Source organism: Hordeum vulgare, chromosome 1H (genome assembly GCF_904849725.1).
Source record: "Hordeum vulgare subsp. vulgare chromosome 1H, MorexV3_pseudomolecules_assembly, whole genome shotgun sequence".
NCBI lineage: Eukaryota > Viridiplantae > Streptophyta > Magnoliopsida > Poales > Poaceae > Hordeum > Hordeum vulgare.
In genome coordinates this window covers 394,650,128-394,676,303 of record NC_058518.1, presented here as the reverse complement: position 1 = coordinate 394,676,303, position 26,176 = coordinate 394,650,128, and the positions used below count along the sequence as shown (strand labels likewise).

The following is a 26,176-nucleotide window of genomic DNA, read 5'->3' as shown; positions in this document are numbered from 1 at the left end:
CGGCGTACGGTGGACGTGGACCGCGGATGCGAAAGTTTCCGTGGCACGCTCTCGCCAATTGCTTTATCTCCATATAAGGAACAGTAGAAGCGGATGCGAAAACTGTGTTTTGCAGATCGGGAGGAACTTTTTACCGTGTCCCGTAAAAATATTTACAGATCCGACACGTTTACAGGGTTTGAACGAGCAACTTTTTCATACAGACATATATTTTGACGACTATTTTACAGCTCAAAACATTATACGGGACTGCTAGAGATGCTTTTAGCATTCACGTTGATAAAATTTATTTGCAACCAAACAGACCCTATCCCACATGACAGGTGGGCTGCATGCCGTGCGCCGAGCTAGAAACGCCGGAGCTACAGTGCCCATACCGTCAGACACCTGGATCCAAGACAAAAGTAGACAGGCACTGCCAGTCCGCATTAATTATCAAATCCGAAACCACGCAAGCGAACGAGCAAATCGCGATCGGCTCCACTGTACAGAAGAGATGCTGGCTCCGTGCACCCAGAGGGCCGCACCTCCACTCCTCGCCTCCCACGCCCACTCCCACGCCCACTCCTACCGAGGCAGTCCACACGCCCCTCGGCTCCCTCCTCTCAGGTTCGTTCCTCCGATCGACCTCCATCCCCGAGCGCTCTCCCGGCTCCAGCGTCGATCCGCGATTCCGGTCTGGATCCCTCACCGCGCTGAGGTCATCGCAGGTGCTTCCGCGCGAGTCCTCCGCCCGCGGCCGCGGCGGGGGTGGTGGCGACGATGGCCGCGCCCGTCGGGGAGATGGTCTGGGTGCGCGTACTGGAGGAGGGGGTGTTCCGGTTCGACGCGTCGGAGGGCGCGCGCTCCGCGGCCGGGCCCAGCCTGTCGTTCGCCGAGCCGCGGCGGCGGGAGGAGCCGCGCGAGGGCGGGGATCGTCCCGCGGTCGTGCCGGCGTGCGAGGTGGCCGGGAATGTGCAGAAGGTCGTGATTAAGGTATGCGTGGTTCGCACAGACGTGCTACTCTTTTACTGCGAGTGACTCTCTGGCTGGAGGATGAGAAAGAGAAGCATGTGATGCTGATGCGCGCGTGTGGTAATTATTTTGGCAATGTCGACGTGCTTTTATGTGTTTGATCTGCGGGTGTCGTATGGATTGTGTTAATGTCATGCTTAGGGATACTGTAAAATTGTTCATTTTAAACCTGGTCTTTCACAGCAAAAAAAAAAACCCTGATTGATAGAACGTTCTGCTACCAACACTTGAAAAGGCTGCTTTCAAGGCAAGTTACTTTTGGAAACAAGGGGGAAAAAGCTAGGTCAGTCCAAGGAAAAGTTAGGTAGTAGCCAATCCTCGAACGTATCATCGAGAAATATATCATATACATATTGCGTTGGATTGCCTTTGCATGTTCGCTTGTCACTGGTCCAACATGTCCTTCCTTGCTTAGCATGACGATGCCCGAGGAACCTGGCGTATCATCTCTTCTCTTGAAAATGAGTCGTCCTCGACACTGTGACAGGGAGAGAGATCGGTGATGTTGAACGTGTTGCTCGCGGAATACTTGTCCTTGGGAAGGTCGGTCTTGTAGGCGTTGTCATTTGAAGGATTTAGGAAGGTCCATCTCCTCTAGGCATAAGCTTGGACTTCCTCTGCTTTGGGAATTGCTTCTTCTGAAGGTGTACCTAAGCGAGATCATCGGGGTTGAAGATCGTCAAACATCAGTTCTTGTTAACCTTGGCGGCTTGGTGTTGCACTTGGTGCTTGATGTTGGCCTTGGTAGACTCATGGAGCTTCTTGATGTACGCTCGTTTGTTAGCATCCATACGTGACCTCTCTTGGAATGATAGTGGAAGTAGATTGAGGGGTGTGAGTGGGTTGAAGCCGCACACCACCTCAAATGGACTCTTGCATGATATTGAGTGGAGAGCGCGATTGTAGGTGAACTCAACATGTGGGATGCATTCCTCCTATGACTTCAAGCGTTTCTTTATCAAAACGCAGCGATGTATGGTGGTGCAGCGCTCATGTTGCGAGCGGCGATTGGCAGTTCTAGGCCTCGGCACAATTTGCGGTCGGAAGCTCATAGTCCACGATGCCATCGACTTGCTTCTCCAAAGTGGAAGAGGCCCAATTCTTCCCATTTTCTGCAGAGTCAGATTCTCTTTTCCTGTGGCAGGGGTTTGGTAGGCTTAGTGTGCTTGGTGCTTCTGTGGATGGCATCTAGGCCAGGGTCTGTTTGGTGGCGTCAGTTGTAATGTCTGTCCGCCGGCTGTTTGTCGTGTTCTTGTCTTGAGTGTTCGATTATCAATGTATCGAGGTGCAAGCTTTGCGTTTTCTCAAAAAACAAACAAATAATGAACATTAAGTTTGGATAGAAGGTGGTAAGTGAATTGTTTTTAGAGTTAAGGGGTTTCTTCTATAAAGTTATTTGGGTTTATGCTTTATCAGCCCATAGTTCAGGAGGGTAATGTGCATTATCTCTTAACATGATAATGATGTGTTTACGGCTTTACGCCCTCTGATACCGTATCCTTGCAACTGTAATATTGCTAAAATATTGAACGTATGTAGTTTATCTACTAACTTGATATCCTTTCAACAAGCAGCTTCCTTCTGGGACGTCTTTCTACGGCACAGGAGAAGCTAGTGGTCCACTTGAAAGAACTGGGAAACGAGTATGGGTCTTCGATGAACGTATAGTTATGTCCCATTCCTGCTTCCTCAACAAATGAAATAATTTCCTCTCTTGGTCTCTCTTGGTATCTCCCCATTAGGTTTTCACTTGGAACACAGATGCATGGGGTTTTGGGCCAGGGACTACTTCATTATATCAATCACATCCTTGGGTTTTGGCTGTCCTCCCTGATGGAAAGGCATTCGGTGTCCTAGCTGACACCACACGGCGATGTGAGGTATGTTCCCTGAATTTCTCTGTAGCTTATATGATGAACTGATCTGTTTCTCTTAACTTAATTGTCATTTACTATGTCAGATTGACTTGAGGCAAGAATGTACTATGAAGTTTTCTGCCCCATCTGCTTACCCTGTCATTACTTTTGGACCATACAATTCTCCAGCTGAAGTTATGATGTCATTGTCCCATGCAATAGGTATTTCTCGTCTCATAATCAATCTCTTCCCGTACTAAATGTTTATCAGATGTACCTTTCATGTCCAGTGCTTTGAACTTTAATCATACTGTATAGAAACTCTTGAAGCTGTATATCTTTGCTCTAGTATGGAAGTAGGCATGTTTTCTATAAAATTTAATTCCATTTTGACAAGAAAAAGTATACAAGTTATCATATGGGTGTGCACAATATACAGTTCTAAGTCTAACTGATTTTGCATTATTAGTTGGAGCTTGGCACTGCTAAATATATTCAGAGTGAAGTATTCCTTAGAACAATTGAGCCACTGGAAAATTGTAGTATTGCAGTAGCTCTTTGGTGTGCATCATATCTCTGTATTGTGTCTGCAGTTTGACCCCAAGAGCCATGCGCTATCTAGCACAGTTTTCTTGCTTCGTTTTGCTAATTAGTAATTACATTTATCTAATTGGTCATAGCATAACCCAAAGTTGGAACTTATATGTGGATATGTTACTCCCTCCAGTTCCATAAAAATTGTCCTTTCAATCTAAGTGTTTTGAATGTTATAAGTGATCAAAGTTTTGAAATTTTGACTTTGCGTTTGTCCAAATAATAACATTTAGGGAACCTAGTATTTAACTTGACATCCACTTAAAAATATAAATAAAAAATACCCATTGCAGGGACTGTGGCCATGCCCCCAAAATGGTCTCTTGGCTATCATCAATGTCGCTGGAGCTATGATTCTTCTGAGAAAGTACTCAAGGTATTTTTCTTGACAGAGTGGATTTTTATTTCTACATGCATTTTTTTTTCTGAAGGAAATACTAGGGGCAACAATTCCTACCCTTCAGTAAGGTGAATAAAAGTGTATAGTTATTACTGTTTAAGTAATATTCAGTTCACTATCTTGCATATCATGCATATATGAACTAAGAAGCGGCAGGTGGCGCCTGCCGCAAGAGTTCATTGTAGACTCCATATGTGTTAAGGCTATTATCTTGTTGCTAATGCATATGTACACAACCCCACAAAAAATGCATAGGTATACAAAAATAGGATTTGCCCACATATTATCTATAATGTTTCGATTTCTTGTAAACCCATTGATGGTGGCATCATTGTTTCGTCCAATAGGGGAAAACATAACAAGTACAAAGTCAAGGTTATCCAAAATGCATAGTGCCCCTTTGATTCGCAGAATTTGTAAAACACAGGAATGGAGTGGCATGCCATCTTCAATACTGCAGGATTAGCATGGGTGTTTGATTGTATGCAGGAAAAACGTAGGATTCTTCACTTGAGGTTGGAGTGGATGGGAATTTTCCCATTAAAACTAGTACAAAATGAATACCAAGAAAAAGTACAATTTGATTCAAATGAACTTCATAGTTTTTTTTGGAGGATTTGGACCCTTAGGAATTTTTCCTGTGATTGTCGTTTGATTCGCAGGATTGGAATCCTTCGGAATTTTTTCATATGATCCATTTGTACTACATTTTGGAGGAAAATTTCCATCCACTCAAACCTCTTTGTAGGATTCCTTTGTTTTTCCTGCACTATCAAACATTCTCTCAAATCCTGTAGGGTACTATAGGACATGCCACCTTATTCCTGCATTTTCCTATTCCTGCGCCTTGACAATCCTGCGAATCAAAGAGACCCTAATCCTACGAGTCAAACAACCCATATAGGGAAAATTCCTATCGTTTATAATCCTTTAGAATTTCGTTGAATCAAAGAGGCCCATAGTGGAACGATCTCAGATGTCATGGTGGGTGAGAGGGGAGGAGGTGTTATGAAAACAATTACAACTTAGGCACTGTTTAATTGTGGAATATAACCAACCTGATTTTTATAAGTTCAGATCCTAAAAAACTAGGCTGAACTAAGTGCACCAATAAGCCAAGTCTATTTAAAGATATACAATCATATGAAGCTAACCAATTCTTTAGTGCTCTCTCTCTCTGAATGCACTTTCAGGCATAAATGTTTTGTGCCATTTCCACAGGTTGTCAGAACTTTTAGAGAGAAAGGCATTCCTTGTGATGTGATTTGGATGGATATTGACTATATGGATGGTTTTAGATGCTTCACGTTTGATAGTGTAAGTACTTCATGTTCTATGTTAATTACTACATGAAAGTACTCCCTCCATCACAGTTTATAAGGCGTGCACGTGTATCTAGGTCATCAATTTGACTTATATAAAATATATTGTTTAACACAAAAATTATATCATTAAAAAATAGAACATCTAAAGTTTCTAATGATATATTTTTTGTAATATATGTCTTTTATTAAGTTGATCAAATTGACGACCTAGATACACGTGCAAGCCTTATAAACTGAAACGGAGGGAGTAGTATCTTTGACAAACTGCATTAGCTTCCCCTGCATGTTAAATATGCATATTGCTTGAAAATGCCAAATAGGGCATGTAATTTGCGATCAGGTTTTGTTGATATTGGCTATATGGATGGTTTTAGATGCTTCACAATTGATAGTGTAAGTACTTCCTGTTCTATCATAATTGGTACATGAAAGTAGTATCGTTGAAAATCTGCATTGGCTTCATCTCCATGTTTAAAATGCATATTGCTTCAAAGTGGCAAACAGGGCATGTAATTTATTCTGCCTAGTGCTGTATGAATTTCCATGGACTAAACTTTTCACAATGTGAACCAGACAATGTTATTCTGAGTGCATTTTGGCACGTTTTTTCCATGGCCAATGATTCTCTTTGCATGATTTTTTTTTTCAAAAAGGGGAGTACCCTGGCCTCTGCATCACAAGATGCACACGGCCAAATTTCTTTGCATGATATGGCCATTAATTTTGTTTGCTCTTCTTTGAGTAATTTGGCATCTTATCATATGTTACAGAACCGTTTTCCTGATCCAAAATCTATGGTTGATGATCTGCATTCCATCGGTTGCAAATCAATCTGGATGCTTGATCCGGGAATCAAGAAAGAGGAGGGTTACTTTGTATATGAGAGTGGTTCAGAAACTGATGTTTGGATTAAAAAGGAAGATGACAGACCATTCATTGGTACATTTCATGACTTAAATAAGCTCCTTTGGTCATCTTGATGAACTTATCAGTAAAAGATCCCTCATGCACTTTAATTCCAGGGGAGGTATGGCCCGGCGATTGTGTTTTCCCTGATTTTACCTGTGAAAGAACACGCACCTGGTGGGCTACTTTGGTCAGGGATTTTGTCTCCAATGGCGTTGACGGAATATGGAATGATATGAATGAGCCTGCTGTCTTCAAAGTATATGCTCTACCATAATTCAGTCTTATATACTATATTTTTAATCATAGTTCCTTATTTTATATCCTATTGTTTCATTTTCTCCCATGTAACCAAAAGTGATGGTGTCAACTCGCAGACAACTACAAAAACAATGCCGGAAAGCAATATACATAGAGGCGATGCAGATATTGGTGGTGTCCAGAATCATTCTTACTATCATAATGTACCATTTTATCCCTTTATCAGTAAAAGTAATGGAATGCAGTCAGATAGTTTGGCTACTTTACGTGTTTTATGCTTTGATCTTTATTAATTTTCAGGTCTATGGAATGCTAATGGCAAGGTCTACATATGAAGGAATGGCAATGTCTAGTTCAGACAAACGACCATTTGTTCTTACACGAGCTGGTTTTATAGGAAGCCAGCGCTATGCTGCAACATGGACTGGTGATAATCTGTCAAACTGGGATCATATGCATATGAGTCTACCAATGGTTCTTCAGTTGGTAAGTAAAATATTTATCCAAGTCCAAATAGTTCTATCTAGAAAATGTACCAAAACCTAGTGCTTTTCCGTTTTTGGCTGTATCCCAGTTCACCTTAAAACAAAAACATGTTCAGTTATTCTGATAAACAAATTAACAATTAAGCAGTCTATGAACTAATTGTGTTGTGAATATAATCTTGTGAACTAAAAGCAACATACAAGTGTTGTTTGTATCACGCTTGAAAACCGTTGTTTCCTGTATTAGTTTAAAAAGTTGGTTCTTCTGTAAATTGCAGTTCTAGTTTTATGACAAGTCTGTTTCTTAGCATGTCATTCTTAATCTGTTGCATACGTAATTGCAGCACTTTTAGTATGTTTTGACATGAAAAACTATCGCTGTGGCAAAATTGCTATTACTGGATGTGATTCGGAGAAGACATCAGCATACATTTCTATGAATCTGATGATGTGGTTATCTGGTCAGGGTCTTAGTGGTCAGCCACTGTCAGGTCCTGATATTGGTGGGTTTGCTGGAAATGCTACTCCAAAACTTTTTGGGAGATGGATGGGAGTTGGTGCATTGTTTCCATTTTCACGTGGTCATTCTGAAACTGGAAGCATTGACCATGAGCCATGGTCCTTCGGTGAAGAGGTACTATTTTTTCTTTTTGCGGGAAGTACTGGTTTCATGCCTACCCCCATCACCACCCACCAATGCACATAAAGAAGGCTAGGTATTTTCATATCCATATCTTTTTCCTAAGTTAACATGCCAGCCCTTAAAAAAACATGTCAGATCTATAAGTGAGTCCTCTTTATATTGAGATACTATACATTTCCTTCAGCAATCCACTTTGATGGGTCAGTCAATTACCCACCCATAACCGTAAATTTTTTATTCGATAATTGATATATATTATGGGGCCAACTTTTTCTTCATAAAGGGGGGTATTACCTTTACTGTCTAGGGACTTCTTTTCTCATTATATATAGTACATACCATCATGGGTCGCTAACCTTGTGACTTTTCTTTTTTACATGGAAACAAATAAACTAATAATATGTTTGGAAAGTTTTCATTTTCCACCAATAGTGACCCCTACCCCCATGTCCTTTTTATTATTTATTTACACCCACTCCCCCCCCTTTCCCCAATGTCTTTTTTTTTATTTACATCACATTCAATTAATGACCCTAAAGAACTCTGGCAGAAGTCCACAGCTTGACCTTTAACTCTGAAATCATCTAGCTTAACGTACAATTATCGTGCCTGTTTTTTATGCTGAAACCAATCTGGTACAGTTTCGAGCCAACCTCGAGCCCAGGAGGGGACTCCTTTTTTGTCACTTTCCTCTTTTAATGACACCCAAATACCTTCTCATAGCCGTTGTCAATTGCCAAAATGTCGGAGTCAAATTAACAAAAGTCCAACAAACTAGCCACGGTGACCAAGTCAAAGGGGATGGAAAGCTAAAAAGAGGCCCATTAGGTGGAGGCATGGGTGGTCTAGTCCATCACCCCCTCCTCCCTACTCCCTAGTCCTCCATGGACTATTGGACCATAAATTACCTAGCTTACACCACCTATATACCACCTAAAGGGTAGTCTTGGTCGTTTGTCAATGACCCCTAGGTCATAAATAGTCCCCATGAGCATGCACCCTCATCCACTCTCAGTTAAATCAACAAAAGGGAGAGACACCCCCTTCCAAGGGGACCTTGTAAGGCTTGGAGCTGGGTGTTGGGACCTGAGGGACCTTTGTAGTCTTGGATCATCAAGAGAAGGGGAGTTCGGAAATGGCTACGTCTACGGACTTCCAACACGCTAAGCACTTCTACCGTTGTATCAATATAGGAGTAAGTCGTACTCCATGAGGCGACCAAACTTATTTAAAGAAACATCAATGCGTCAACTTTTTCTGTATACGGTGACCTCCGCATAAGGCCCCCGTACACACCCCCACTAACTTCACTTTGCGAGTACTAACTACAAATACCCCTATGTCGTATCATCACTAAGCTTAGTGACAAATGACCAAGGCTAAGCTGATAGATTAAAAGAAACATCAATGTGTCAACTTTTTCTGTATACGGTGACCTCGGCATAGGGCCCCCATACAAACCCCCACTAACTTCACTTTGCGAGTACTAACTACAAATACCCCTATGTCGTATCATCACAAAGCATAGTGACAAATGACCAAGGCTAAGCTGATAGATTAAAAGAAACATCAATGTGTCAACTTTTTCTGTATACGGTGACCTCCGCATAGGGCCCCCATACAAATCCCCACTAACTTCACTTTGCGAGTACTAACTACAAATACCCCTATGTCGTATCATCACAAAGCTTAGTGACAAATGACCAAGGCTAAGCTGATAGATTAAAAGAAACATCAATGTGTCAACTTTTTCTGTATACGGTGACCTCCGCATAGGGCCCCCATACAAACCCCCACTAACTTCACTTTGCGAGTACTAACTACAAATATCCCTATGTCGTATCATCACAAAGCTTAGTGACAAATGACCAAGGCTAAGCTGATAGATTAAAAGAGAGTACACACTCAAGCCAACACACGTGACACTAGAATGAGTTATACCAATGGGAGAAATCTTTTAAACTAATCAAAGAAACCCTGTCTATTTTGAGGCTTGATATGATGAGAGATCAGCTGGGGATTCTTCAAGCATTTAGCTTTCCAACTTGCAAACCTTGGCCCTGGTATCATAGGAGAATCTAGCTTTCCAACTTGCAACTTCACAGGGTTGTATATTGTAGTGTTTGGGCAACACTCTTCTCCACTGCGCCATTGATTTAAGTTGAACAGGTCTCGTGTCTCAGCGTCTGAGAACCAAACTGTAGTAGACATGGAAGTTACCTTCTTTTGGTTATCATGTTGATTTTAGCTAATTGAAAGTCAAGTCCCTTCGATTTCTGGCACTGTTAATTTTTAACAGCTCATGTATATTTCAGTGCGAGGAAGTTTGTCGTCTTGCGCTGTTAAGACGGTATCGCCTACTGCCACATATCTACACTCTATTTTACCTTTCGCATAAGAAAGGTGTCCCAGTTGCTGCTCCACTTTTCTTTGCTGGTAATAATTGCTGTCTCACTGTCCCACTAATGTATCTAAGTAGCAGATACCCATATTCTAAGGCACAGCCTTTGGTTGCTGGACTATAGAATCGGTTTATTTGGAGAAATCTTCTCTGATTCTAGACAATACTGGCTATTGAAACTCTGATGCAAAATTACATATCTATAAAAAAACTGCCCCTTGTCTCTTCCTTACTGGGACTATCTCATTGGTGGGCTGATAAAAAATTGTCTTGTTAGGACAGATCTGTTATGTGATAATAAATCATATCCCTTGTTTTCGTTGTAGACTCACACGACCCAGAATTGAGGAAAATAGAGACTTCCTTTCTCCTGGGACCACTTTTAATCTGTGCAAGGTAATGATTTCACATCGATGTGCTTACAAAAAATCTTCTTGCTTTCTTCTCTTTGAAGAATATGTACGCCTGATTTTCTTCTATGTGTATATTTGAATGTTATCTGTTATTATGTCAGTGGGTTTGCCTGCAATCTGATCTAGTGAAATAATATCCAAATAATGAAATAGTTTACATTTTCGTCTATGCTTTGGTGTGACTTCAGTTGCTCTGGTATTTTGGCAGCACTTCACCTGATAAAGGTGCTCATGAATGTGCACATAAGTTGCCGAAGGGTGTTTGGTCACGTTTTGATTTTGGAGATTCACACCCTGTAAGTTGGTTGGTAAACTTTCATTGTGCTGTCTTGAGTGCTAGTCTGGAGCTAAACTGATTCTATTTACAATTGAATGATTATACAGGATCTGCCGGTGATGTATTTACAAGGTGGAGCCATACTTCCTGTAGGCCTTCCTATTAGGCATGTTGGTGAAGCAAGTTTAGAGGATGATTTATCACTGCTTGTTTCGCTGGATGAAAATGGTATGCACTATACACCTTTTGCATGTCGTGCCTTTAACTTTTGTCTGGAACGATTTATGTTTGTGGTATGTTTTCTTTTAGACGCGGGCAAACAACTGCTTTTGCAATGTGCGACCTCCGTTAGCTGAGTTTGAACACCGCCTGCTCCTAGAACTAGAAGTGGATGGCGTGTGCTCGCTTACGACGGGGATGAAGAATGCGTGTCGACAGGGTCCACCTATGTGTTGACCAGTTGACATGTAGACTAGGTGGATCCTAGTCCTGTTGGATCCATTATCCATGAGGTCTACTCAGACGATTCGCTGTGGCAATGCAAGGATAGGCCCGAGGCCAACATCCATGCGGGAGCGGCCTCCATCCGTTGAGGCCCACCCGTCGTCGGTTGCAGAGCCCGCATCACGCGAGGGATTGGAGTTTGAATCTCCTGTGTCGCCCTCCTTGCCGGCTTCGCTGGTGGACCCTCTTGACTTGTTGTGGACGTGCGAGAGTTGGTCTTTGTCTCGGTCCAAGCCGCACCTTGCATGCCGTTTCCGGACACGGTCGAGCCACTCATGGCGCATATCCCCACGTACCATGGGGTTGAGGAGGTTGTGGCACACGGTCATGTGGCATGTGCCTTCGTCACTGGCCCTATTAGGAGTTCAGACCAATCCATGACGCCATGCCAGCCTGCCACGCCAGCTCGGTGGCGTTGATGTTTGTGTGTTTGAGCGTCGGTATTGATGCAAGGTGGGGACATACCCTTTGGTGATTACCCACGAGAGGGTCGGGTCCCGTTCTCGCTTTACCTCGCCACCTATCTCGTTTTGCTTGTTGCATGGCTCGTCTGCTGCAGTGCAAGGTGTTGGGCCGTGTTGATGGGGTTGAAGATCGCCCACACACCTTGGGGGAGTTTCTTATGGCAGCAAAGTCTCGCGTGAACACCCTCTTGCAGACTTAGGTACTGCAATGTCCTCTCCTTGAGCTAGACTTTCAGCGCAACCGAGCATCACTTGCTAGGGTGGTCCCTGTAACACTGAGCAATAAGCCAACGCAACCAAAAGTCTGAACTGATGAAAAGGGCTAGGCAATTCACATATACACTTCAACATATTGCACGGTGGACTGGGAGGAGCTGCACCGTAGATCGTAGTTGCTTTGTTGTAACCTTCTCCTGGACTGCACACGCGTCTACCTGGTCGGTGGTGCTTCTAGTTTGAGATATTTTGAGTCAAGCGAGAATGATTCAGCGAGAAGGTTGTTGAAGGTTAGGCGGTCACGGCCGATGAGGCCGACCCCTTTCGACGAATGTTATGCGGCTTAAAAGCATGGCCCATATGCCGATGAGTTGGAGTGACAAGCGGGTGGGCTATGTTAGACTTTGGTCGTGCCTGCCAGGGACTCATCTTTCGATTTGATGTGGCCACGGAGTCGCGACAACTCTTGGTACTTGAGCTCCAGTTGCGTGCTAGGCTTAAGCATGCCTTCCTAGGGCTCGCTTTGTTTGAGCGCACCATGGCTCCGCAGTGATCGAAGATTGCCTGGCTTGGTGTTGGTGTTAGAAGGAGTAAGATCCAAAATAAAATCGATTGACAAGGTCCGGTGAGGTTTTCCTCTGGGTGGGTTGGGCAGCCGCGGGTTGGCTGCTGTCATGTCAGCTGGTTTAGGGTGTGTAGCCCACTCCACCTGGGCACGATGACTAACCTCAAGGTCGTGTGGTTTTGGAGGATGACCTTCATCCTTGGAGGAGTCTAGACCTCCAATTCCCCCGGGATGATCAGACATATTTGCCTCTTCCACCAAGTTGGTAGTTGGAGACGGAGCATTTGCCCAACCTGGGAAGTCACTGGCTTGATGGTCGTGTCATATCGGAGATTGCACTTGAGTTACTGCTCTGGGTATTGGGGTCGCACCATGAGGTGGCAAACCGTCCGGCAGGCCTTAATCGGTTGTCGTTGGATCTCGGGCATTTGGGGGGAGGGGTCCTCTTCTCCATGTTTGGTAGTAGGTGTGTAGAGTGCGGCACTGTTAGGAAATATGTAACTTGTATTTCCAGGTGGCCATAGGCCAATATATACACATACATGTGCGGTGCAATAAGCAAAAACCTCCTTGTAGGACGAAGAAAATAAATAGGGTACACATATAACTCTAGCACCCCCTCTCTCTAACTCATGGTGGTCAACAACACTAAGTTTGGAGAGATAGAAGTTGTGATGTGCTTTAGTCCGAACATTTGTAAAGAAATCCGCCAATTGTAACTCGGAAGGCACATACTACAGAGCAATAACCTAATTCTGCACACTAGCACACATAAAAGACTGAATCAACACCAATATGCTTGGTGAGCTAATGCTTCACAGGGTCGCAAGGAATACTGATAGCACCTGTACTGTCTGACAGTGGGGTAGTAGGTGTAGTAACAGACACATCAAGCTCCTAAAGTAACCATGGTAACCAAGTCACCTCTACCATCAAGAGGGCCATAGCTCACAACTCAGCCTCTACACTCGAGTGGGAAATTGCAGTTCGTTTCTTCATCTTCCGGGCAATGAGAGAACTACCAAGAAAAAACTCCTAAAGTAACCACTATAACCAAGTCAACTCTGCCGTCAAAAGGAGCCATAGCCCGCAACTCAGCCTCTACACTCGAACTATAGCCTGCAGTATGTTTCTTCGTCTTGCAGGCAATGAGAGAGCCACCAAGAAAAAAATGTCATGCAGGCAATGAGAAAGCCACCAAGAAAAACACACTAAGCAGAAAGTGAACAACGATCTGAGGGATCACTAGCCCACGTAGCATCCGAACAGGCCTAAAGTTGTAAAGAACTGGAGCGAGGGAAGAAAAGACGATGAGAAATTGTGCCACAAATATACCGGAGAACATGAAGAAGGTGACTATAGTGAACTAAGGTGGGAGCAGAAAAAGACTTGACTCAAAATATGGATAGGATAGGAGATACCCGGACGAATGATAGCTAGATAGACAAGGTTCCCAACAAGATGACGATAACTCATCAGATAAGACAAGGGTTCATCATCAGAAGCACGGAGGTTAACATTGAGCTCCATGGGTGTCTCAACAATGCGCTCATTAGTATGAGTAGCACGAGCAAGATCATGGGTATATTTCTCTTCAGAAATAAAGAAGCCATCAGAGGTAGAGGAAACCTCAATCCTAAGAAAGTAGCCAAAAGGGCCAAGATCAGACATAAGAAACTACTCACTCGGACATGCCTTAACAAAGGTAACATACGCATGGTCGTCACCGGTGATGATCATGCCATCAACATATAGAAGAAGAGTTCGATCACGAGGAGAAAGGTGGACAGCCGCAAGATCATGAGCGGTCGTCAAAAAACAAGCAACAGTAACCACAAAGGTGAAGCGCTCAAACCAGACACGAGGGGCTTGCTTAAGGCAATAGAGCGCGATGAAGACGACATGCCATGCCATTAGGAACAAAATACCTAGGCGGTGGCTCCATGTAAACCTTCTGACGAAACTCAACATTAAGAAATACATTCTTAACACCAATGCTGAGATATAGTCCAATAGCGAATAGATGCCACGACAAGAAGAGTGTGAATTGTGGTTATATGGGCCACAAGAGCAAAAGTCTCATCATAATCACGACCATGCTCCGGCTGAAAGCCAGGAGCCACAAGACGAGCTTTGTGCGCTCAAGAGAACCGTCAGAGCGAAAACCTTGTAGACCCATTTACAAGTGATGGGATGAATACAAGGAGGAAGAGAAAGAAGATCCCACATGTCGGTGTGCTCAAGAGCAGCAATCTCCTCTACCATTGCAAGCTGCCATTCAAGATGAGCAACAACATCACGATATGAAGTCTCAAGAACAGCAGCGCCAACGCTAGAAAGACCATAGCAGTGAACATGCGGAAGCGGGTGATGACGTAAGCTGTAAGTAAGACTTGGACGAGGAAGATGACACGTCAAAAGTAGATGGCGCGGCAGTGGACTAATCCACAACACATGGGCAACGAGTATAATAGTGAGGAAAAGAGGGAAGAATACGAGGAGGAATCACATGGATAGACTCGGATGATGGGGCAAAATCATGTGACAAGCAAGGTGAGGAAACCATAGGAGATGGCGGCGTTTGATCTGCAACTGTTGGAGAAGTAGGAGCAGTGAGATGGGTGGACAAGGGCTCAGCAGGAGTGATTGGAATGTCGGGAAAAGTAAGGAAAGGGATATCCAAGGTCAAGGAAGATTGACACGGGTAGAAAGGACGAGACTAATCAAATGTCACATTCTCGAGAAATACGCATCCCATGACCAACATGATCCCAACAACAATAGCCCTTATGCTCATCATTGTATCCTAAGAAGACACACTTGACATAATGAGTGGTCAGTTTGGTGCATTAATGGGGGCAAGAAGAACATAGCAAACACAACCAAACTGTTAGGAAAGCAATTTATCTGTATTAAAGGCCCACCAAGGGGCATATATATATTACACATGACTTGAGGGGCAAGGAAAGTAAACATAGACTAATAAGGACTCCTAGACTAATACTAATAGACTAATAAGGACTCCTAGATTAATACTAATACTTCCTAACACCTCCCTCAAATGCAAAGCGTATGCAATAGCATTGCATTTGAAGAAGTGTAATACTAAAAAAATGATAATCCAAATCCGCGTCTTGAGAGTGTCGTCGGAACATGAAGAGTCTTCAAAACTTGTCGAGTCGCCGAAGGAGTGAACGAAGAGATGGCACATCATAGGTAGACACCGCATCACTTGAAGATACAAGATAAGTATCAAGAGAAGATGGGTTGTCAAAAGAAGATGGCACATCAAGAGAATAAAGCAGCAACAACAACAACAACAACAACCAAGCCTTTCAGTCCCAAACAAGTTGGGGTAGGCTAGAGTTGAAACCCATAAGATCTCGAAACCAAGTCATAGCTCTGGAACGTGGATAGCTAACTTCCACGCACCCCTGTCCATGGCTAAGTCTTTGTCGATATTCCAAACCTTCAGGTCTCTCTTAACGGACTCCTCCCATGTCAAGTTTGGTCTACCACGACCCCTCTTAACATTCTCAGCACGCTTTATCCGTCCGCTATGCACCGACGCTTCCGATGGCCTCCGTTGAATATGTCCAAACTATCTGAGACGATGCTGGACCAGCTTCTCTTCAATCGGTGCTACCCCAAGTCTCTCTCGTATATCGTCATTCCGTACCCGATCCTTCCTTGTGTGGCCACATATCCATCTCAACATGCGCATCTCTGCTACACCTAACTGTTGGATATGTCGTCTCTTGGTTGGCCAACACTCCGCTCCATACAACATCGCAGGTCGGATAGCTGTCCTATAAAACTTGTCTTTTAGCTTTTGTGGCACTCTCTTTTCAAAGAGTACGCCAGAAGCTTGGCGCCACTTCATCCACCCAGCCTTGATTCGGTGGCCCACGTCTTCATCGATATCGCCATCCTTCTGCAACATGGACCCCAAATATCGAAACGTGTCTCTCTCTGGTACCACCTGCCCACCAAGGCTAACCTCTCCATCCTCGTGCCTAGTAGCACTAAAACTGCACCTCATGTATTCAGTTTTAGTTCTACTAAGCCTAAAACCTTTCAATTCTAGAGTCCGCCTCCATAACTCTAACTTTCTATTAACCCCTGTTCGGCTATCATCGACTAGCACCACATCATCCGCAAAGAGCATACACCATGGGATATCTCCTTGTATATCCCTTGTGACCTCATCCATCACCAAATCAAAAAGATAAGGGCTCAAAGCTGACCCTTGGTGTAGCCCTATTCTAATCGGAAAGTCATCGGTGTCGCCATCACTTGTTCGAAGTCACAACATTATCATACATATCGTTGATGAGGGTAATGTACTTTATTGGGACTTTGTGTTTCTCCAAGGCCCACCACATGACATTCCGAGGTATCTTATCATAGGCCTTCTCCAAATCAATGAACACCATATGAAGGTCCTTCTTTTGCTCCCTGTATCTCTCCATCAGCTGTCGTACCAAGAAGATGGCTTCCATGGTAGACCTCCCAGGCATGAAACCAAATTGGTTTTTGGTCACGCTTGTTAACCTTCTTAAACGGTGTTCAATGACTCTCTCCCATAGCTTCATAGTATGGCTCATCAGCTTGATTCCGCGGTAATTAGTACAACTTTGAACATCCCCCTTGTTCTTAAAGATTGGTACAAAAATACTCCGCCTCCATTCTTCGGGCATCTTGTTTGACCGAAAAATGAGGTTGAAAAGCTTAGTTAGCCATACTATCGCTATGTCTCCAAGGCCTCTCCACACCTCGATGGGGATACCATCAGGACCCATCGCTTTGCCTACTTTCATCCTTTTTAACGCCTCCTTAACCTCACACTCCTGGATACGTCGCACAAAGCACATGCTGGTATCATCAAAGGAGTCGTCTAGCTCAATGGTAGAGCTATCAACCTCTCCATTGTAAAGGTTGTCAAAGTACTCCCGCCATCTACGCTTGATCGCCTCATCCTTCACAAGAAGCTGATCATCTCCGTCCTTGATGCATTTGACTTCGCCGACATCCCTCGTCTTCCTCTCCCTAATCTTGGCCATCTTATAGATGTCCCTTTCGCCTTCCTTAGTGTTTAAACGTTGGTAGAGGTCCTCATACGCCCGACCTCTCGCTTCACTCACCGCCCGCTTTGCTGCCTTCTTCGCCACCTTATACTTCTCCATGTTAGCTGCACTCCTGTCCAGATATAGGCATCTGAAACAGTCCTTCTTCTCCCTAATAACCTTCTGGACCTCATCGTTCCACCACCAGGTGTCCTTAGCTTCCCTTCTACTTCCCTTGGTCACCCCAAACTCCTCTACAGCGACCTTCCGCAAAAAGGTCGCCATACTCGTCCACATCAAGTTTGCATCGCCTCCTTCCTTCCAAGGGCCCTCCTTAATGACCCTCTCCCTGAAAGCCTGGGATGCCTCCCCCTTGAGCTTCCACCACTTCGTTCTAGCGACTTTGGCGCGCTTATCCCATTGGACACGAATCCTAAAGCGGAAGTAAGCAACCACAAGCTTATGTTGAGGGACGACACTCTCTCCAGGTATCGCTTTACAATCAATGCAAGCACGTCTGTCTTCTCTTCTAGAGAGGACAAAATCAATCTGGCTAGAGTGTAGACCACTACTGAACGTCACTAGATGGGATTCTCTCTTCCTAAAGAGGGTGTTAGCTACAACCATGTCGTAGGCTAGAGCGAAACTCAGGACATCTTCTCCTTCTTGGTTCCTGATGCCATAGCCAAAGCCCCCATGCACCCTTTCAAAACCTGTGTTAGATGTACCCACATGGCCATTGAGGTCTCCTCCTATGAAGAGCTTCTCACCAATAGGTACCCTTCTAACCAAGTCCTCCAGGCCTTCCCAGAGCTCCCTCTTGGTGCTCTCATTGTGGCCTACTTGCAGGGCATACGCGCTGATAACATTGAGGACTAAGTCCCCAACTACCAGCTTGACAAGGATCATCCGGTCCCCTTGCCTCTTAACGTCCACAACTCCATCCCTAAGGCTCTTGTTGACCAAGATGCCTACTCCATTCTTGTTTGAAGTTGTCCCCGTGTACCACAACTTGAAGCCGGTATCCTCCACCTCCTTCGCCTTTTGTCCCTTCTATTTGGTCTCTTGAACACATAGGACATCAACACGCCTCCTCACCGCCGTATCAACTAGCTCTCGTAACTTACCCGTCAGGGACCCTACGTTCCAGCTACCTAAGCGTATCCTCCTAGGCTCGGCTAACTTCCTTACCCTCCGCACTCGTCGAGTCAAATGCGAAGATCCTTGCTCATTTTTCACTACACCGGGGCGTCGGTGCAGCCACTAAGGATGTGGCGACCCGACCCTTGCTCACTTATCACCGTATCCAGATCAAGATACAAGATACGGCGTGCCACCAAGGGGGTGACGGCCCGGCCCTTGCCCATTTGACACCACACCCGGGTTCCGATGTGGCGCGTCGCTAAGAGGGTTACGCCCCAACGAGTTTCCTTTGGGTTTCATCTCCATAAGAGTGGCTGGGTTTTTTTACGTTGGCTCGCCACGCCTATCACAACCCTCCTCCTTTACCCGGGCTTGGGACCGGCTATGCTGAGACAACATAGGCGGAGTTATCAAGAGAATAAAGCATCGTGCAGAAAATCATAGTCCACGACAACCGACGGCGAAAGAAGCTCGGCGGTTAAGGCACATGGACGTAGATCGACAATGCAAAAGAAGTCCAAAAAATCCTATAGAAAACAACAAGGGCAAGTAGGCCACAAAAGTTGCATAGAAAGGATCAGGACCGGAAAAAGGCTGACGGACTAAGGTATGGTGGACTCGCATGGCATGAGAAAACACAAAATATCAAAGGATTTGGTGGACGCAGCGGAAAATATAGAAAACTAGAAAACACACACTAGATTAGGGATGATGGCAGCGGTGGCCAATAGCATCATGTAGCAGCATGAGCAAAACCACGTAGCAACAGTTTTTTTTTTGCTTTTTTTTGGGGGGGGGGGGGGGAAGCAATCAGTCAACGGGATCGAGGCTTGGACGAGATCGAGGGGCTCCCTCCAGCCACAAGACGGACAGATCGAGGGGCTCCCTCCAGCCTGGCCTGCTTCCCACGAGACGGCTCCCTCCAGCCACGAGACGGACAGATCGGGAGGCTTGGACGAGATCGAGGGGCTCCCTCCAGCCACGAGACGGACAGATCGGGAGGCTTGTACAACACGATGTCGCCGGCAGCGGGCAGTGCCTGCGCGTCCTTCTTTTCCGCGGAAGCTTGGACGGTCTGGAGCTGCTCTAGCTGCTGCTCGGCGGCGGCTGGGAGCAGGTGCGTGATTGGGAGCGGAGGAGATCCGGCCAGAGGTGGGTGGGTCGCGGGAGTCGCAGGAGATGGGCCCAGCGGGGGAGCAGAGACGAGATCCCGCGACGGGAACGGCGACTGGAGCAGAAGGAGATCGGGAGCAGCAGCTAGACGAACAACGGCTGCGTGGAGAAGATCGGAGCACGAGTTGCGCGTGCGAAAAAAACCCTAAGGCTCTAATACCATGTTAGGAAAGCAACTTATCTGTATTAAAGGCCCAAGGGGCATATATATATTACACATGACTTGAGGTGCAAGGAAAGTAAACATAGACTAATAAGGACTCCTAGACTAATACTAATAGACTAATAAGGACTCCTAGACTAATACTACTACTTCCTAACACAAACAACCGAAGCGCTGAATATTATCAAGAGAACGCTAAAAAAGACGCTCAAAAGTCAAAAGGAATGCCAACTGCAGAGTGGAGGATGGCCGGATGTTGCGGAGGTAGGTGGAAGTGAAGACAACCTTAGTAGAAAAGTGAGGCGGTGACCAACAATGCACAAGCTATCTCGAGAAGGTGACAATGCTTGCGCTCAGCCACACCATTCTGAGCATGAGCACCAGGACAAGAGAACAGAGTAAGAGTACCCTGATGAGCAAGGACTCCAAACAACATCTTGGAGATATACTCTCCAACAGAGTGAGCACGGAACACACGCATAGGGATAGAGAACTAGTGTGAGCCATGGTAGCAAAACTCTTATATATAGATAAGACCTCACCACGTGAAGACATAAAATATATCCAGGTGTGTCGAGAGAGATCATCTATAAAGATAACATAGTGGCGATGACCTCCTTTTGAGGCAAAGGTGGCTAGACCCCAGACATCAGAGTGAACAAGGTCGAAAGGACGATTAGACACAGTCTTGCTATGAGGATAAGATAACCGGACCTGTTTACCAAGCCGACAACCGTGATGGTCTAAAGACAAACCGCCGGAGACAGATCCGAGAATACTACGTGGAACTAAGGACGACAGACAAGAACCACAAAAGTGACTAAGGCAATGATGCCATTGTCGAAAAGAGCGGGTAGACAAAGCAACAAACGCGAAGAGACTAGCAGAGGCAGTGGTGGGAAGGTGAAGCCAGTCAAGCTCCCATAGGCCCTGTGAGTCACGGTGCGAGGGCCAGCACCAAGGAGAGCACCAGTGTTCCTGAACAAAATATGAGTCAAAGTCAAGAATAACCCTACAACGAGAGTCAACAATCTACCACCAGAAATGAGCTGTGCATGGTAAGTCAAGAAACAGGAGCAACATCAGCAAGACGAGGTGCTAAGAATGCCTTAACCAGGAGGGAGGTACCATCAACAGTAAGAACATGAACAGGAAATCGAGAGGTTGAGTAGAGGATAGAGTGGATGAATCATGAGTCATATGAAAATATGCTCCAGTACTAAGAATTCACGGAGATATACCTGTTTGTGTAGAATGTGGTCTCGTTATGCCAGAAGAGCCGGTAGCAGAACCTGTCGATGGAGAACCAGTGGACGCAGCTAAGCTAGCAGGCATCGAAGTTGTGTAGTCTCCTGCTTAGTCAGGGGCTGAACTGAAAAGACCGACGTAGATGCACCCCGCAAGGAAGAACCAAAGGCAATAAGCAGGTCACGAAGTCGCATAAGCTCCAGCTCGCTAAAGAACACAGTTGGAGTAATCGATATAGAAAGAGGAGCGACGACCACCACTCGTGGAAGCCGTTAGACAAGGTGGTGTAGCATGACTAGTATCGTCTGTAGAGGCCGATGGAGGAGACGAGGTCGCATACAAACAAGCAGTAAGTGCCAAGGGAAGGCACCTGTGCCAGGAGTAATCGATGGAGCCATATGCACCAACACTGCGAGTTAAAGTCGTGAGAGGAGTTGGTATAGAGTGACAATCAACATGTGCTGAGGTCGCAAGAGGAGTTGCATAGGATCAACCATCTGTAGAAGTTGGTGTAAGAGCAACCATCACCACTGACAGAAGTCATGAGAGAAGTCTCTATAGAGCGACCAACACAGCCTGCGGAAGACGCTGGATGGATGGCGTCACAGGCGGACGAGCACCGAGAGACGGCACATGTGCGGGACGGGATTAATATAGGAAACACCGTCCAAAGTCGGTGGGAGCTGTTAGAATTAATCTTGTCATTATCTTGAACATGTGCATGCATGTCGGAGAGTAGCTATGCTTGTTTCGGCTTCTAGTCCAGCTATATCTGCCTGCATGGCAGTAAGGGCAGTCAAAAGGTAAAAGACAGTTTTACTGCTAGTTATCTTAGCAAGGAAGTGTTGCTGCAAGTAGTAGTAGAAGCAAATGTGGAGTTTGCATTGGTTGTACAAATCCAGTCATGTGCTTAGTATGCAAGGAAGCCAGCTACTTCTGAGCTGTATTGATCAGAGTCGGTTCATGTAACCTATAAATGGGCATGTATGCCATCTTTGTATGATAAGCTTGTGTACTTGTGTATGTTGTGAGAAACAACAAAGAGTGAGAGAGGGAGGGGGATGAGTATTCACGTCCAACAGACAGAGAGAAGGGGCCTGAGTGACTCAGCTAAGCTTCACTACTAGTAGTAGTTCCGTGTGTTTGAGAGTGTGTGAAGCATATCTCTGGAAGAGGGGGGAGTTGAGTGATTCAATTCCAGCAAGCAGCGAGGGAGGGAAATCGTGCCCAACGGAGACATTGTACCTGTATTTTCCCCCCTTTTTCCTTTTTTTTACACTCAGCCAAACCACACATACAGAGGGCAGCAGCGCGTAGCAAGAAGAGCAGCAGAGGTCAGCAACAGCATGTAGGTGGACGTGAGGGAGCACAGCACCCGACCAGGAGCCAGCTTCAACCTGTGCGGGTCAAACCGGATCCAGCCGTGCAGCACGCGCACGAGTAAATAGCAAAAAACTACCACAATTGGGGTTTGTGCCTGCAGAACTACCACTTTTTTTATCGTCCAGAAAAGCTAAAAAAAATTCTCTAGTTGTTTTGTAAAAACCTACCACTTTGCATTCGTGACAGATTGGGCCGAAATTAAATCCCATTATAACAGGGATCACCCATCCGCCAGGGCTGACATGGCATTGAGGTGTTTGACCATTAAGTTGAAGGTGGGCCCACCCATCAGAGCCAACGATCCTCTGTTTTGACTGTTTTCTTCCCCGACACCTGCGGTAGCTGGCTACCAGCGTCGTAGTGCAGGGCTGGAGCTCAGAAGCTGCTAAGCGGCGCCATTGCTCACCGGAGCAGCGGACGCAAGGTGGTCACGGGAGGGGTGGCCGAAGGGCACTGCCTAGAATATAGTCCATGGAGTCGCCCATATGAATTCTATTCGTAATCACGAGTCCATGTGCACGCGTGCGAGTAAATAATGGGAAACTCCCTTTTTCTTCTCTTTGTGAATATCATATACTAGTAATCTCCAGATACTCGGATATTTTTCTTAGATAAATAATGGAATATGCAGTCCATCTATTTAACCTGTATTTCCATCATCTCTTATGTTCTGCTGCATTGGTTAGCCCATTTTCTGTGTTCAAGCGACTGATTTAAAACATTGTCATACTGAATGATCGGCCCTGCTTTGCACCATGTCCATGATTGACTTGTTTTATAGGTAAAGCTGAAGGTGTTCTATTCGAAGATGCTGGGGATGGATACGGGTTCACACAGGGGAACTATCTTTTGACATATTATGTTGCCCAAGTCCACTCATCAGTGGTTTCTGTGAAAGTTCTGAAAACTGAAGGCTCATGGAACAGGCCAAAACGTAACTTAAACATAAGTATATTACTTGGTGGAGGTGCTATGGTATGTCTATTGACTTGTTTCTTATTTCTCACGTGATAAATAAACAAATGTTGGCTGTAGGGTTTTAATGACCTTTTGTGAACTCAGATAAATTCGCATGGTGTCGATGGCGAAGATTTACATATTACGATGCCTTCTGGGTCTGAAGTGTCCAACTTAGTCGCAACAAGTGAACTCGAGCTCAAGAAACGTTTGGGTATTGATCCCATCATTTTGCTATGGCTATAATGTTTAAATCTAGAAGGGCTTATCTCTGAACTTGTCTTATATTGCTACCTTGTGATGATCGTGCAGAGATGATTTCGCCTATACCAGATATAGATGAACCGTCAGGACAGGAAGGTGCTGAACTCTCAAAAATACCTATTGATTTGAAGAGCGGGGACTGGTTGCTTAAGGTTGTACCTTGGATTGGTGGTCGTATTATTTTGATGACACATCTTCCTACTGGTATGGTCCACTTCTATTATATGATTAATGGACATGGCAAGGTTTACAATCTCATTGTACTGATAGGATATGTCTGCTGTCAAATAGAGATTGCCCTGAATTGCTGTTGATCTGCCAGTACATCTGTTGCAAAAGAGTAGTTTAAGGTTATTCTGAGATGCTTCAACATTTGAGTGATGTTCTCGCAGTCCTTGTATGCCATTGATGATTGCGAATGTATTCTACATTGACCCGAGTTTTGTTGTTAACTTAAGTATGATTTATGCTTAATCACTACAGATTCCCAGTGGCTTCATAGCAGGATTGAAATAAATGGTTATGAAGAATACAGTGGGACTGAATATAGGTCTGCTGGGTGCACAGAAGAGTACAAAGTCGTTAGGTAAAATAAAACATCATTTAGACTGTTCTCCGTTTCTGTTAGATGCTCTTTGACTTGTGGGTGAATAGTTGTGTAGTTCCACGTTTGGCAACAAAATGATTGCTAGTTGAAAAAAATACAGGAGGTATCTTGAGCAATCAGGAGAGGAGGAATCTATTTGTTTGGAAGGTGATATTGGGGGTGGTCTTATTCTTCAGCGCCACATATCCATTTTGCAAGACAACCCAAAGGTTCAGATTAACTCTAGCATTGAAGCAAGAAGTGTTGGAGCTGGCTCTGGTGGGTTTTCAAGGTGAGTTCTAAGTTTCATAAAAAAGTTTTGTTTGTAAATCCTTGATCAGGAATTGCGCAGTTTTGCGACTCATGTAATTACAACACAAAGCACTCACGTGAATGCCCCCACAGATTGCATTGATGCCACAAAACTAAATGCTTTCAAATTCTATTATATCTTGGGTTTGCTGGGTTTTCCCCCTTCCTGAGTATGCTTTGTTGTACCATTCGGCAATTTTAACTAGAGAGTTTTATAATTAGTTCGATCCAACCTGTAGTTAAAGTTTTAGTCAGAGGTGTCTTTGATTATTCAGAGTGAATTGGTATCTCAGAAAATTGAAGTTTGTTCCTCCTGTGAAGGTTGGTTTGTTTGCGAGTTCATCCCACTTTCACTCTTCTCCACCCAACTGAGGTGGTTGTTGCGTTTACAGCCATCAATGGCTCAAAGCAAGAGTTCTCTCCAGAATCCAGAGAAGTGACATTAGAGGGAGACCTTCGGCCAAATGGTAAATTAATATGTCCGAAGTTCTGAGCTTATTTGCCTGTTCAACATTTTTTGTTCTAGAATTGTTTACTTTTATGAGATTATTTGCCTCATTTGTTAATCTTGTGAACTACCAGGGGAATGGATGCTGGTGGACAAATGCGCAGGGGTGAGCCTGGTCAATAGTTTTGATCCCAGTCAGGTTAGCAAATGCTTGGTGCACTGGGGAACAGGTAATTTGAACATGGAGCTTTGGTCAGAGGAAAGGCCAGTTTCCAAGGACACACCGTTGAGGATTTGCCACCAGTACGAGCTGAGACAAACATGCTAAATCTTACCTGAAGATTTCCAGGATGCAACTTGTCTTGTGCACCAAAACTCATTTCTGGGTGTCTTGGTGTCACCTAGCACCAATGTGGTTAGAACTATATATTCCTACTGGACATCATTGTCGAACCAATGTTTTTAGAACTACCGGACATCATTGTCGACGTTGGAATTCTTAGAGAAAGAGTGCTCTGGTGCTGAAACCTAGCTTTGTTGTTTAACAATTGCTACCTGCTGCAAGTTCATTAATAAAGTATGATAAAATAGTGGCTGCGATCTCAGTTTTTTTCCCTTCAATAACACAGTGGCCCAATAAATCATTTTAGAGCATCTCCAGCAATTCTCCAATAAATCGTCCCAGTAGGTTCAACATCACTTCAAATCCATAATTTATGAAATTTAAATTTAAATTCAAATCTGCGCAAAACAAATTGTCCAAATGCATCAAAGTAATCGTGTCCACAAACAAAGCTGTTGCCATATCAAATTCATTGCCGTCTAAAAACAACCCAACAAGGGAGCTCCTCTGCACATTATATATGTCCATTATAATGACACTAGCAAATGAGCGCTCGTGCGTTGCAACGGAAGAGAAAATAACACACGTTCTGAACGCAATATATTTTCACATGCAATCACATTTGTGTTGCCGACGATGGCTTTAGTGCTCACACAATGAAAACGCGTTTGAATATACAATCACTCAAAATAAGACGAGAAATATGTTGTTTCTTCCCACGAGGTTTTTCAAAGGTGTGCATGTGTTGTTAACGATGTTTTCTTTC

General features: G+C 44.7%; 1 protein-coding gene across 1 annotated transcript; it reads left to right on the top strand.

Annotated features, from left to right (window-relative positions):
* Window positions 1-462: 462 nt before the first annotated feature.
* LOC123440019 (alpha-glucosidase 2-like) lies at window positions 463-25,657 on the top strand. Its single transcript, XM_045116615.1, has 23 exons — window positions 463-609; window positions 711-975; window positions 2,589-2,657; window positions 2,757-2,894; window positions 2,975-3,092; window positions 3,758-3,840; window positions 5,086-5,181; window positions 5,960-6,128; window positions 6,212-6,354; window positions 6,473-6,559; window positions 6,657-6,842; window positions 7,308-7,475; window positions 9,800-9,920; window positions 10,212-10,281; window positions 10,507-10,594; window positions 10,683-10,803; window positions 23,282-23,475; window positions 23,563-23,671; window positions 23,770-23,925; window positions 24,205-24,307; window positions 24,429-24,599; window positions 24,941-25,086; window positions 25,202-25,657. Exons 1-23 carry the CDS (start codon window positions 497-499, stop codon window positions 25,393-25,395), a joined length of 3,108 nt encoding a protein of 1,035 aa, XP_044972550.1. The 5' UTR covers window positions 463-496; the 3' UTR covers window positions 25,396-25,657.
* Window positions 25,658-26,176: the final 519 nt, after the last annotated feature.